The sequence below is a fragment of the Erinaceus europaeus genome, chromosome 1 (genome assembly GCF_950295315.1).
Source record: "Erinaceus europaeus chromosome 1, mEriEur2.1, whole genome shotgun sequence".
Taxonomy (NCBI): domain Eukaryota; kingdom Metazoa; phylum Chordata; class Mammalia; order Eulipotyphla; family Erinaceidae; genus Erinaceus; species Erinaceus europaeus.
Genome location: NC_080162.1, coordinates 97,522,228 through 97,537,481, shown reverse-complemented (window position 1 = coordinate 97,537,481; position 15,254 = coordinate 97,522,228). Strand labels below are relative to the sequence as shown.

Below are 15,254 nucleotides of genomic sequence, written 5' to 3'. Positions count from 1 at the left end.
CGACGTTTTACCCCCCGGAAGCCGGAAGTGCTTGACGGCAGCCTTCCGGTGGTGGGAAAGTGAAGGAAGCCAGAAATCTCAGCGGCGCCACCCGAGGCTATTTAGTGGTGGTGTTGGGTTTGTGTTTCTGGGGGAGTTTTCCCCGTGTAGAAGGAAAGGCAGGCGGCTGACCAGGACCTGTTTGGGTACGGAGGCCGGCCGGCGGCGGAGCAACTTGAGAAGCGGGCAGCGGCACAGAGGGGATGGTGCCGCGAGGCGCCGAGAAGGAGGCGCCGTCCGTCCGTCCGTCGCAGGGTTAGTGAATGAGGCTCTCCGCCCGGGCCGGCCCGGGGACCGTGCGCGGCGGGTCCCAGCATGAGTGCGGGCCCCGGCTGTGAACCCTGCACCAAGCGACCCCGCTGGGGCACCGCTGCGACGTCTCCGCCTGCCGCTTCTGACCCTCGGAGCTTCCCCGGCAGGCAGAGGCGCGTCCTCGACCCCAAGGACGTCCCTGGGCAGTTCAGGGTCCCACGGTCCTCATCAGGCTGCACCCCGGGGCGGGCGGGACGGCACAGAGGCAGCTCCGTCCTTCTTGGTACGTGGTGAAATAAAGATCTTTCTGCTTCTCCTCTGCCCGAACCTCCGCCTCCTTCTCCTCCTCCGTCTTTTGCCTAAAACCCGGGGACTCCGGTCACCCCTTTCTGGTCTTGTCACATGTCGGGATCACTGACACCCACTCACCACCACCACCACCAAGTCACTAGTGTGGGAAGAAGGGGCCTCATTGTCCCATTTGTGGCTGGGGATGTGAGAAACCCCGATGAGCAGTCACAGCTTGGAAAACGACGGGATATTCCACTTAGTTGCTTTCCTGTTGGAGAAATCGCCCTGGTCATGAAGGAGGGTGTAATTTTGATATAGCGGGAAGGCTGCAGAGAAAGTCACAAGGACCCCTCAGTTCAGATTCTGGGTACGGTGGATGCAGAGCTGTTAGTTTTAGCAGGATATATATATAGGTTGCATAGCTCTTGAAATTATTTATTTATTGGATAGAGACAGTTAAATCTAGAGGGTAAGAAGAGAGAAAGAGAGACAGCTGCAACACTGCTTCACCACTTGCAAAGCTTTCCCCTAGCAGGTGGGTACATGGAGTTTTGTTTTGTTTTGTTTTCCATCTGAAACATCTCTCTTGCCCAAATGTGGAAAAATAAAGAATATAGTAACAGTCCAGCGTTAAAGTCCGGGACTACTTTAGGATTTAGCCTTGGAGTTAGTCTAGCTAAGAGGTAATGGTGGCTTATACTTGGTTAAGGGCAGTAGCAAAGAGAAGTGCAAGGATTCAGGAGAGAGTGAAATACATAGGTTTATAACTCCTAAGACATTTACCTGTGCTGGAGAGAGAGAGAGAGATTGTGAGTTCTTGGCTGAAACATAGTAGTTGGTGATATGGAAATAGATTAGATAACCTGCAGGGGGTCACTTCATAGGCAATGAAGCAGCTCTGCAGGTGTCTATCTTTCTCTCCCCCTCTCTGTCTTCCCCTCCTCTCTCCATTTCTCTCTGTCCTAGCCAACAACGAACAACATCAACAATGACAATAATAACCATAACGAGGCTACAACAACAAGGGCAACAAAAGGGGGAAAAATGGCCTCCAGGAGCGGTGGATTAGATTCATGGTGCAGGCACTGAGCCCAGCAATAACCGTGGAGGAAAAAAAAAAAAAAAAAAAACTTGCTGAGAAAATAAAGCTGGACCTACCAGAGATATTTGAGGAACATAGAGTAAACGGGAGAAAAGTAGCTAGACAGATGGGAGAAGTAGACTTAAGTTTTGTGCCAGGAGAGTTTTTCAAAAAAGGAAGCATTGGTCAACAGCAGAAGAGACTGTGCAGGGGTCATTCAGCTGGTGAATGTTGTACACACTCAGATCTTAAAGGCACTGGAAGGCAGTCGGCATGTACAGAAGCTGGCAGGTCCAGTGCATAGAATGATAGGCATGCCAGATGAAGCTGAGAAATGGACAAGCTAAAGTGCCATTTCAAAGATTTCAGACTTTTCTTTTGTGACTAATGAAGGGCCACTACCTTACTTTTACAAAGGAGACTGCCATTCTGTTAATATTTTAAGCAAGATGCTGTAAGCAATGGCATCTAGACTTTTCCGACAACAATCCACAGTATAAACTTCACCAGATACACAGAGTAGAAAATACAGGTAGCCTGGTTAACGTCCCGTTTATCACTGAAACATGTTTGAGAAGTAATATGCTTGCTATGCATGATTCTTTTTTTTTTTTTTTTTGCCTTCTTTCTTTTTCTTTCTCTTTGTTATTGGATAGAGACCGTGATAAACTGAGAGGGGCAGGGGACAGAGACAGATACATGCAGCCCTGCTTCACCACTTGTGAAGCTTTCCCCCTGCAGGCAGGGACCAGGGGCTTGAACTTGAGTCCTTGCACACAGTAATGTGAATGCTTAACCAGATACACTGCCACTTGGTCCCCTTGATTCATTCTTTTATTGTCTTTATTATTATTATCATCATCATCTAGATGAAAACAGAGGCAGAGGGAGAGAATTAAAGAGGCCACAGTACCAAAGATTCTTTCAGTGTGGTAGAGACAACAAGGCTTACCTGGGGTCATACAAATGTGCTCTGTCCAAGTGAGCTATTTTACCAGGGTTTTTTGTTTGTTTGTTTACATTTTATTTATTTATTACTGGGTAGAGACAGAGAAATTGAGAGGGGAGCAGAGAGTTAGAGAGGGAGAAAGACAGAGAGACCCCGGCAGCTCTGCTCCACCCCTCCTCCTGCAGGTGGGGACCAGGTCCTTGACCCTAGGTCCTTGTGCACTGTGATGTGAGAGCATTTAACCAGGTGCATATTTGCCTGCCCCTCCCCCCATTTTATATGTTTTGTTTTTACTAGAGCAGCTCAGCTCTGCCTTATGGTGGTGCTGGAGACTGAACCTGGGATCTTTGGTACTTTAGGCAGAAAATCTTGCATAACCGTTATGCTACCTACCCCTAAAAAATATTTTGATCAGAAACTCCATATGGATGAGGGAGTAGCATTCTAGTCTCTTCCTTTCTCTCTCCTCCCAAAAGTATAGAGTAAAATTGAGCTGAACCTCACTGTGTTGGAAGAAGCTTCTATCCTATAATATATTTCCCCGTCTCTAACTTTTTTTTTATTGTAGGGTTAATGGTTTATAGTACAGTTGTTGAAATATAGGTGCAGTTTCTTTTTTTATTATTATTAATTTATTTTCCCTTTTGTTGCCCTCATTTGTTATTGTTGTAGTTATTGTTGTTGTTACTGATGTGGTCATTGTTAGGACAGAGAGAAATGGAGAGAGGAGGCAGAAACAGGGAGAGAGAAAGATAGACACATACATCACCTGTGAAGCGACTCCTCTGCAGGGGGGGGGAGCCAGGGGCTCAAAACAGGATCCTTACACCTGTCCTTGCGCTTCACGCCACATGCACTTCTTCTTCTAGCGTTTGCCCTTCCGTAGCCAGTTAACAGCGTCAGGTTGAGCCTGATGTAAAGTTTCAAGACCTCCTTTGAATCTGGAGAGGTGGCAGTCGTTGACTATGTGGGTCATAGTCTGTCTGTAGCCGCAGGGGCAGTTCGGGTCGTCTCTGGCTCCCCAGCGGTGGAACATAGCGGTGCACCGGCCATGGCCTGTTCGATAGCAATTGAGGAGGGCCCAATCATAACGTGCTAGGTCAATGCCGGGTTGACGCTTGCAGGGGTCTGTGATGAGGTGTTTACTAAAACCACTGCACTACTGCCCGACTCCCAGGTGCAGTTTCTTATCTCCCTATGATGGATGTCTGCATATTAAAAAAAAATCAGCCTGGAACAAAGAAGCCCTGGCAACAGCAACAGAAATGTTATCTTCCATAATTTATAAAATCCTAAAGAAAGTTAACTGTAGTGGAGGGCAATCAGCTGCAGGAAACAAATACAGTTGTCTATTAAACGATATACTTACACTTTTTATGTTAGTATTATTTTATAGATTATAGATAGAACATTTCACATAATAGATTTCACATGTAGATTTTCACTTGGTAAAGCATAGTGGAGGGGCTTGGAAACAGTTGATATCCAACTACTCTTTTCTAACTTCTGTGACAATTTTTTTAAGCTTTATTTTTTTAATATTTATTATTTATTCCCTTTTGTTGCCCTTGTTTTTTTTTTTTTATTGTTGTAGTTATTATCGATGTCATTGTTGTATAGGACAGAGAGAAATGGAGAGAGGAGGGGAAGACAGAGAGGGGGAGAGAAAGAAAGACACCTGCAGACCTGTTTCACCGCTTGTGAAGCGACTCCTCTGCAGGTGGGGAGCTGGGGGCTCGAACCGGATCCTTACGCTGGTCCTTGCGCTTTGCACCACCTGTACTTAACCCGCTGCGCTACCACCCGACTCCCCTGTGACAATTTCTTAAATTAATACTTTAATAATGATTTTTGCAAGATTATAAGAGTGCTTTTCACCAATGAGTAACAAATAACATCAAGTCTTACAAATTTCTCCCTTTTTGTAATTTAATATTTAGAATTCTGTACATGATTCTCCTAAGAGAAGCTGGTAAAATAGGAAAATGTTTATTTCCTTATTTATTCATTCAGTATCTTCAAATATTCTGTTATTTTCTTGACATATTTCTTATGGTGCTTGAAAGTTGCAGATCTATAAATTGGCAAAACTTAGCTTGCTATACTCGTTCTGATGCTTTACCCAGTTGTACTACTGTGTAAGAGCTTCCCCTTTTCTGCTCATAACTACCTAGCATTTTCCTTTATATTCTAGTAAATATAAGTATGTGTAAGTCAGTGGTACATTGCTGAAAGATTGTAGAGCTGGCTCATCCTCTTATTATTCCCTTTCCTCTTCCTCTTTTTTTTTTTTTTTAACCAGAGCACTGATCACTCCCGTTTATGGTTATGTAGGGGACTGAACCTGGGACTTCAGAGCTTCAGGCATGAGAGTCTCTTATAACCATTATACTATCTACCCCACCCCCCTTATTATTCTCCCTATGTTAGTATTGTCAGAAGCATTCACACCACTTTCTTTATCTCAAAATTCTCCAGTTTTCCACTTTTTTATTTTACAGCCTTCTTCCCATACCTTATAGTGTTGCTGGTGGAGGAAAGAAACTTTGTGGAAGTGGATGATTTGCTTCTTAAAATAGCTTGGCTGTTACTGATAAAATTATTGCACAAGTTGAACAAAGATTCTGGACTAAGGGCCCTGTGGGGAGAGAGGGTTTTGGTTACTTAGGGCAAGGTGGTGAGAGTAACTTGGATTGGTGGTGGGAGTGGTGTGCAGATACCTACACAGGGAGGAAAGAAATTGTATTCAGGTCTCAACAACTGCTCTTTGAACCATTATTTCCTCCCAAATAAAATGGTTTGGAAAATAATACATTATATGTAAGGAGAAATAAATCAGAGAAACTGACCTGGGGGGGGGGGGGCATTGGGTAACAGTTTCAAGAGAAAGTACATTGTTAAGTTTCTGTTTTGTGATGCTGGCCATTTAATATTTTCTCATTGATTTTCTTATAAATAACCCATCGGAAGTAGATATCATTAACTCATTTTGTAGGTAAGGAATGACAGGTTCAAAAGAGGTGAAACACTAGGAAAATGGGAGACAGCATTTCATGCTTACCTCACGAGTAGCCAGAAGTATTGGCAAGCACTTTCCATTGGGGCCCTCAGAAAGACAGAAATGTTCTATAAGCAGGAAAAGAGGTTCCTCAATTCTTCTCTAGCATCTCAAGATTCAGGAACTCTACCTGAAGCTTTTGTGCCCTAGCTGCAAGAAAACACCCCCCTCCCCTCTGCACCCCCTTAACAGTACTAGAGTATTCATCATGGTTTTTTATGAATTGATGATGTATACAGGTTTTGGTTTTTGTAAACTTTATAGAGTGCTAACCTTTATATACTATTTAATCTTTACATTTATGTAAAGATGGAGGGAAAAAGATGTTTCAAGTTTTACACTGACTGAAAAAAACTATTGTTTTTTACTTGTTGGTTTGTAATTTGAAGATTCTCAGTATTTGCTATGTTTACTATAATGAAGCAGAGAAGATAGGACTATAGAAAACATCTCAGAATCAAGTGGTGTATGGATATATATATATATATATATATATATATATATATATACACACATATATATATATATGTATGTTTTTTTTTCCCCTGACTACAATCCATAGTATGAACTTCACCATATACACAGAGTAGGAAATATAGGCGGCCTGTTTAATGTGTCCTCTTTATCATTGAAACATGTGTTTGAGAAATAATATGCTTCCTATGCATGATTCATTCTTTTATATATATTAGGGGTTATTACTTGACTTAATCCTGGCAGTATCTTCAGGAGTAGAACTACTAATTTGCATGTTTATATCAATAGCCTAAGAAAGGACCTTTCACAAATTTACTTAGGGTTCTACTGACAGAGCCAAAAATTTTAACCAGATATTCAGATTCCAGAGTTTATACTCGTATCTATTACTAGGCAATAGTATTTTAGGGACTGGTTGCTTTCTACTCTGTGGCTGATAAATTTATATGCTTGTTTTAGCTCATGTAATTTAAATGTTGAAGGAGTAACTGATTATTGTTTAACTTACAGAAGCTACATATATGTAAACATACTACTATAGATATTTTTCTTTAGAAGATATACATGTGTGTATGTATATATACACATATACATATATATGCATATGCATTAATATTCTGGATTTTTTTTTTTAACAGCCTTCAAACAAAAGACCATTACCAGTTGGATGGACACTAAAGGAATTAAGACAGCAGAATCAGAAAGGTACAAAAATGTGCCTACTTAAAGAAATTAATAACATGTATGGATGTTTTATCTTGCCATGTTTTGTTTTTTTCTACTTGTTTTTCCATTATCTTTACATTTTGTCCTTTCAACTTAAATATAGTAATTTTTTTTTAACTTTCCTGTGTGCAAAGGACTGTCAGATAACACTAAGATACAGACATGAAAAGAAGAATAGTCTCTGTCTTTTAAGATACTTAAAATGCGAGGGTAGGGAGATAGTTCAGTGTATTAAAGTACTGGATTTGCATGTATGAGCCCCCACCACCACTCTTATTGTCTCTTTCATACTAAACAATATTTTCTTTAATAAAACAGATACAGTTACAGAAGCCAGACCTCCGACCTTCTGCGCCCCATAGAGGTTGTTGGTCCATACTCACAGAGGGTTAAAAAATAGGGAGCCTTGCAATGGAGCGGAGGGGATATGGAACTCTGGTGGTAGGGATTGTATGAATTGTACCCCTCTTGTCCCACAATCTTGTAGGCCATTATTAAATCACTAATAATAATAAAAAGAAGCTGGAAAGTAAGTAAACACAAAGCAGAACTTGGACTGGGTTTGGTGTATTGCACCAAAGTAAAAGACTCTGGGATGGGGGGCGAAGGTTCAGGTCCTGGAACATGATGGCCAAGGAGGACTTAGAGGGGGTTGAATTGTTATGTGGAAAACTGAGAAATGTTACACATGTACAAACTACTGTATTTTACTGTTGAGTGTAAATCAATAACCCCCTTTCCCATAAAGAAAAAAAAGACATTCAACTCAAGGCATTGTTACAAAAACACAATAGACATTTTAATTAAATCATAGTAATGGAGGCCAGCAGGAAAACTCCCTCAGGATTTTTGCCATAGGCATGGCTTTAGTTTGAGCCTAGCCCCGCCATACTCAAGGGGGAAAGAAACGGGGGGGGGGGGGAGATATGTAAATAGTGTCTGATGATAAGTATAAGATACAATTATTAGACATTGTGATAAATGTGGCTTAAAGAACAGGGTGGTATACTTTCTTTGAGGAAGAAAGAAAAATTAGCTTTAACTTTGCAGAAGAGTCTATACAGATAAATGAAGATTAAGATTTTAAAAAAGGGGGAGGATTTTGCCAATCACATGATTGAGGAAATGAAATTACAGGTATATGTATAAAGACATGGAGTCATGGAAGTCCATCCCATATGTTTAGGTGACCACAAATAGCTTAGTTATTGCTGTGGCATTGTGGAGATGTGGTTGAATAAATGATTACTTTGATATCAAGTTATACTATATCATTAATTCTTTCTATTCTCTTGTAGTTTGCACAGTAAAGAAAACAATAATACAAGAGTAGAATCCATGACGAATTCTATACAAAAAGATAACTTTTATCAGCATAACATGGAAAAATTAGGAAATGTTTGTCAGCTCAGTCTTGATAAATCATCAGCTGATAAAAATACACAGTATTTGAATCAGCATCAGACTGCAGCTATGTGTAAGTGGCAAAATGAAGGTAAGCGTACAGAACAGCTTTTGGAAAGTGAACTTCCAGCAGTAACTCTGGTACCAGAGCTATTCAGTAATGCTAATGTTGATCAGTCACCACATAACAATGATCACAGTGACAGCGACTGTGAAGAAAGTAGAGATAATCAACAATTCTTGACATCCATAAAGCTTTCAAATACAAAGCAGACTACAGAAGATGAACAGCCCAGAGAAACTAAAAATCACCAGAAGTACAGCAAGCCTTGCCATCCTATGAAAGACTGTGCAGATCCTCAGCAAGAAGAGATAGATGTCGTACCAGAAAGTCCCTTGTCAGACATTGACTCTCAGGATGTTGGCGCTGAACTAAAAAATGCTAACAAACTGAGTTTACAAGAAAGTAACCTGGGAATTTCTCCTCCATTTGAGAAAGAAAGTGAACCTGAGTCGCCAATGGATGTAGATAATTCAAAAAACAGTTGTCAGGACTCAGACGCAGATGAAGAGATTAGTCCAGGTTTTGATGAACAGGAGGCTAACAGTTCCTCCCAAACAGCAAATAAACCAAGGTCCCAAGCAAGGGAAACTGACACTGAATTGAAGAAACGATCTTCTGCTAAGGGAGGTGAAATTCGACTACATTTCCAGTTTGAAGGAGAAGGTAGTCACACTGGCATGAATGATTTAAACACCAAACTACCTGGAAGTACTTCCAGTTTGAATGTAGAAAGCAGAAATTCCAAGCAACATGGGAAAAAAGATTCTAAAATCACAGATCATTTCATGAGAATGCCCAAAGCAGAGGACAAAAGGTAATCTATCTATCTTTTCTTTTCTCTTTCTTTCTTTCTTTCTTTCTTTCTTTCTTTCTTTCTTTCTTTCCCTCCCTCCCTCCCTCCCTTCTTTCCTTCCTTCCTTCCTTCCTTCCTTCCTTTAATTTTATTTATAAAAAGGAAACACTGACAAAACCATAGGATAAGAGAGGTGCCACTCCACACAGTTCCCACCACCAGACCTCCGTATCCCATCCCCTCCCTTGATAGCTTTCCTATTCTTTAACCCTCTGGTAGTATGGACCCAAGGTTGTTGTGGAATGCAGAAGGTAGAAGGTCTGGCTTCTGTGATTGCTTCCCCACTGAACATGGGTGTTGACAGATCGATCCATACTCCCAACCTGCCTTTCTCTTTCCCTAGTAGGGTGGGGTTCTGGGGAATCGGAGCTCCAGGACACATTGGTCGGGTCATCTGTCCAGGGAAGTCTGGTTGGCATCATGGTAGCATCTGGAACCTGGTGGCTAAAAAGAGAGTTAACATATAAAGCCAAATAAGTTGTTGACCAATCATGAACCTAAAGGCTGGAATACTGCAGATGAAGAGTTGGGGGGGGGGGGGCGGTGTTTCCGTTTTGTAGATAGCTAGTAGGCATATTTTAGTTATATTCCAAAGGGCCTGTGGCTATACTAGTTTTTTTGTTTGTTTATTTGTTTGTTTTTTCCCCCTGATCCTGAAATCTGATAATCAAGTGGATCTAAGTTATTGTCTGGGGAGATGCTGTCATGGCTGGAAAAAGGACCAGAAAGCTGGATCAGGGGAGAGAGTAGCTCCCAAATATGGGAAAGGTGTATAAATATTATTTACTATAAACCCCATCAAATTGATATAATCTGGGGCCCATATTCAGCTTAAGAGTCTATGTGACCTCTGCATCCCTGTAAATCTGAGCTCACATTCTGTGGTCTTGAGTAGGAATGTTCCAAGCTGCGCAATTATCAGGACCCGTCTTCCTCAAGTACAGCATAGAGTATGTTGTCCAGCCTCCCTTTGGAGGATGGAACATTCTCTACCATTGTTGATCGAAGTTGAGGGTAATGGGGGCCCACAAAGAGGCCTATTGTATTGTTCCTGATAGAGATGACCGGTAACAATGAAGAGAGAGATTTATTCGAGGTATACGCCCATCATGTCTGTTTGGGAATCTCAGGACTCCCCGAGTAGGGCCCCAGCTGATAGGGGTGGCCTGATAATGACTAAAGAGTCTTTGTTAAAGTATGCCAGTCTCCTGCCCTTATTCAGCTTTTGCAGTCCTTGCTTTGATAGAGTTAGCTTTTTGGGAAGGCTTATTTTTTTATAATAAAAATCTTTATATTTTGGTTCTAAACACCACATAGAAGGGCAAATGTGGTATATTTTGAATATTCTTGGATAAGTTTTGTTTGTGTATTTAAGGAAATTTAAACAGTAAGTGACTTGTGACTGAATTCATTTGTTTTGACTTTAGAAAAGAGCAGTGTGAAATCAAACATCAAAGAACAGAAAGGAAGATCCCTAAATACATTCCACCTCACCTCTCTCCAGATAAGAAATGGCTTGGAACTCCTATTGAGGAAATGAGAAGAATGCCTAGGTGTGGAAATCGACTGCCTCTCTTGAGACCATCTGCCAGTCATACAGTGACTATTCGGGTTGGTATTACATCTTACCTATGAGGAAATGATTCTTGATTCTTAATTTATTGTGATACTGAATGTAGAAAGTAGATGAAGGCATAGGAACAACTTCTCTTATTTTTCTGAAGTCTATAGATGGAGAAACATAATAGTAGCTTACTTAGATCCAGAAGATAAACCGCTACTAGTAGATGAGGAAATTTAGTTTTAGACATTTTTAAGTAAACTCACTGGATTCTTTTTCTTTCTTTCTTTTTAGTGCTCAGTTGATAATACCTACTAAACAGTCACTACATTCCTTTAAAAAATCTAAGTTGTACATAATTCAGTATCCTTACTTTCCAGTTTTGCCTCCTTTTTTTTCTGAACTTTATAATCTTCTGGATATTTCCATCACCATCTCACACTATTTCAGACACCTGTCTAAAAGCAACTTCATTAAAATATATTGGGGCTAAAATGCATAACATAGGACTGGGGAAGCAGCATAATGATCATGCATCTGTAAGGGAGAAAACCTTGTGAATAGTAGAGCAAACTGCAGATGTCTGTCTTCCTCTCACCCTCTTATTTCTGTCTGCTTGTATCATAAAAGAAAAAAAAAAAAGGCTGATGGAAGCAGTGGAATTATCATTGTAGGAGCCCAATCCTGATGAGAACTCAGGTGGCAAAAAGAAATTTTCTAAAATGTATTAAATATCGCTGAATTAAATATATAAATTGGATATATTTTAAACACCTCAATTTGCTTAGTTTTTGTTTGTTTTGCCTGCAGAGTTATCACGAGCTTAATGCCTACACTATAAATCCACTGCTCCTGTGGCCATTTTTTTCTATTTTATTGGATAAGACAGAGAAATTGAGAGGGATGGGGAAGATAGGGAGAGAGAAAGACACCTGTAGACCTGCTTCACAGCTTGTGAAGCTACTCCCTGCAGGTGGGGAGCTAGGGGCTCGAACCAGGATCTTTGGGTGTGTCCTTATGTTCATACTATTGCACTTAACCCAGTGTGCCACCTGCCCCCCACCTTTTTTTTTTTAAGAAACCAACAAATAACATAAAAGAGTTATTAAGACCTAACAGAAAATGTAGAATTATGTATGGTTTCTTAAGTGAAGAGTTTCTGTCTGGAATGATTAAAATTTCCTAGAAATGGATAGTGGTAACACTATAATTTTACTTAATAGCACTAAAAATGACTGTGTTGGTTGTGGACATAGTGTAGAACTATACCTATATCATTTTTTTTCTTGTATTACATTTTTTTTTTCCTCCTCACCATCCTTTTATTTAATAGGGCAAAGATAAATTGATAGGGTATTGGAAAATAGAGAAGGCTAGATGGAGAAGGAAGCCTGTAGCACTTCTTCACCCTTCCATGAAGCTTCTCCTATGCAGGTGATGACTAGGAACCTAAGCCCAGGTCCTTGCACATGTGTGTTCAAGCAGGTGTGTCACACCCAACCCCCTACATTCCTATATCTTAAAACCTTGCAAACTACTATTAAAATCACTGCTGTAAAAAAAAACAAAACTTATTTTTAAATAGCTTAGTGGACAGTTTGATCTCTGGCACTACTTATGCCAGGACATAGAAGTACTTGGGTTTTATTTATTTTTTTTGTAAAAATAATTTTTTAGGACTAATTAAAATGGTAAACTTTATACCACAGCTCTGGTTTTTGATGATACTGGAGATTGAACGTAGGATCTCAGAGCTTCAAGCCTGCAAGTCCTTTGCATAGCCATTTCTGGAGGTTTTAGCAGGGGAGCATGGCTACTCAGAAGCTCAGCTTTGGGAGGGACACACATGGAGCAGTGAGGGAGGAAGGAGACACCTACCTAGCCAACCGGATCACCTGAATCAACCCTGGCAATCAGTGAAGTCACAGATGTCACAGCCAGATTACCCTCACATTCTGCATAGTTCTTTCTGAAGTGAAGTAATTAAGGCAAGAAAAATGACAGATAACGTGACCCTTTATAAGAGAATACTAAAATTGAAAACTATATGCTTTAAACATGTAAACCAGTTGGCTTCACAGAACTTTGAATTTGGATGAGGAATAGTGGAAGAGAAGACTTGAAAAGTCATCTGTATCATAGAGTGTCACAAATGGGGCTATTTCTATAGGTATCAAAAGTCATTAAAATGTCTTTGTAGGTAGTAGTTATGTTTTAACAAGATTAAGTATACAGCTATGTGTAGGGGAAATTTGAGCATATATGGGAAATAGAGATAGGTAGTATTAAAACTCAGTTAAATGAGAACAGCAGACGGGAGGAAATAGTTTATCTGTTTATACCATAATAGACTTCTGTGGCTGAGGCAATGAAGAGCTCAGATTCAATCCTCAGCTTAGTCTAAGCCACTGCTGAGCAGTGCTATGGTTTAAAAAAGATAAAAAACAATTAGCAAAATTGTACTGTATTGAAGAGGTTTAGGGGCTCTTTTGTAATCTGACTCAACTCTCTTTTCTGAATTATATTTTAACTATGAAAATTTTTGTGTTGAGAGAACTAATAAGGGGTGGCTGGGTGGGAATGCACCCAGTTGAGCTCACATGTTACCATGCACAAGCACCCAGGAGCCTTTTCTCCCCACCTGCAGGAGGGAAGCTTTATGAGTGGTGAAGCAGATCTGTAGATGTCTCTCTTTCTCCCTCTCTGTCCACTGCCCACCCCCCAACATCTCTCTGTCTTAAAAAATAAAATAGAAAGGAAAAAAAAATGGCTGCAGTGAGTGGTGGATTTGTAGTGCTAGCACCAAGCCCCAGCAATAACACTGTGGCAATGGGAGGGAGGGAGGGAGGGAAAGGGAAAGGGAAAAGACCTTCAAGATACCTCATTTGGATAGTACACTATTTTGCCGTGTGTGGTGAAGGTTTGAGCCTACCACATTGAAGGAAACTTTAGTGCTATATTCTCTTTCATTCTGTCTGTATCTTAAAATAAATAATTAACTAATAATAATGATGTACTAATAAACACTCAAACTCAAGAATGTATTTTACCAAGTAACTCAATTTTATTTTTTTTAATATTTATTTATTAGCTAGAGATGAGAGAAATTGAGAGTGGAGGAGGAGAAAGGGGAAGAGACAGAGACATCTCCAGCTCTGCTTAACCACTCATGAAGCTTTCCCCCTACAGGCGGGGACCAGGGGCTTGAACCTGGTCTCCTTGCACACTGTAATGTGTGCTCTTAGTCAGGTGTTCCACCACCTGGCCCCGTAACTCAATTTTATATACACCACAGAATCAAGGTTCTCTTGTCATTCCTATTTTACTGGTTTCCTTAGATATTGAAATTATAACTATCTAGGTGTATGGATAGGATTTAAACTTTTATTGTAATTGCCACCATGGTTATCCTTGTGCCTTGCGACTTGCCTACAGGTGGGAGCCGGGGGTTCGAACCTGAATCCTTATACCAGTCCCTGCACTTTGCGCCATATGTGCTTAACCTGCCGAGCTACCACCTGACTCCCCTTATTTTTTTTTTTAAGATTTTTATTTATTTCTGAGAAAGATAGGAGAAAGAAAGAACCAGACATCACTCTGGCACATGTGCTGCCAGGAATTGAACTCCAGAACTTCATGCTTGAAAGTACAGAGCTTTTATCACTGTGCTACCTCGTGGACCACACCAGTTTTTACTTTCTAATTTATTTGATAGGACAGAGAGAAATTGAAGGGAAATAGGAAATGGAGAGGGACAGAGAAAGATAAACACCTGTAGACCTGCTTCACGGCTCAGGAAGTGCCCCCCCCCCCCCCCGCATCCCTGCAGGTGGAGACCAAGGGCTCAAACTTGGGTCCTTGTACATAAAATGTGTACTTTCAACTAGGTGCACCACTACCCAGCCCCCTATGGCTTTTTCTGAAGTCCTCTTTCCTTTCTCTTTCTCCAAATGACCCCAACAGCACTTAGGTTTTAATGGTTACCTATGTAGGTTGTCTACACACTTTTTTCTCATGGGTTGTTGTAGACATTTTTGAAGCTTTGTTTACAGTTTTTCTTTCTATAAACTGCCATTTCTGAGGAACAACTTTTCCCTTTTTCCTAGTTAACTTAAAAAGAATTTTTTGGGGTAGGAGTATAGCATAATGGTTATGCAAAGAGACTTTCATGCCTGAGACTCTCAAGTCCCAGGTTAAATCCCCCACACCACCATAAGCCAGAGCTGAGCAGTGCTCTGGTAAAAAAAAAACAAAACAAAAAAGAATCATTTTGGGGACTGAGAAATAGCTTAGTGGGTAGGGCATGTGCTTTTCCATGTGCAAGGTCCAGGTTGGAGCTCTAGCATCATGTGGGAGTATTATGAAACTAGTACTATGAATACTGAGGTGTCTCTCCCATTTACTCTGCACTTCTTTCTATCTGCACAGGAAAAAATAACCCAAGAGTGCAGAAATTGCACATGCTCAAGGTCCAGGCTACCTACACACACCACCACTCT

The 15,254-nt window shown here is 40.7% G+C and overlaps 1 protein-coding gene across 2 annotated transcripts in view; it reads left to right on the top strand.

Moving 5' to 3' along the window:
* The first annotated feature begins 54 nt into the window (after positions 1–54).
* PARG (poly(ADP-ribose) glycohydrolase) overlaps positions 55–15,254 on the top strand; it is a 120,179-nt gene continuing 104,979 nt past the window's right edge. The window contains exons 1-4 of one of the 2 annotated variants that reach the window (XM_060191551.1): positions 55–294; positions 6,786–6,852; positions 8,172–9,155; positions 10,622–10,805. In XM_060191551.1, the coding sequence (XP_060047534.1) occupies positions 243–294; positions 6,786–6,852; positions 8,172–9,155; positions 10,622–10,805 (1,287 nt within the window). In that variant the 5' untranslated portion in view covers positions 55–242. Of the gene's footprint in view, positions 575–6,785; positions 6,853–8,171; positions 9,156–10,621; positions 10,806–15,254 lie in introns of both variants that reach the window. The other variant, XM_007526490.3, reaches the window with a different exon arrangement.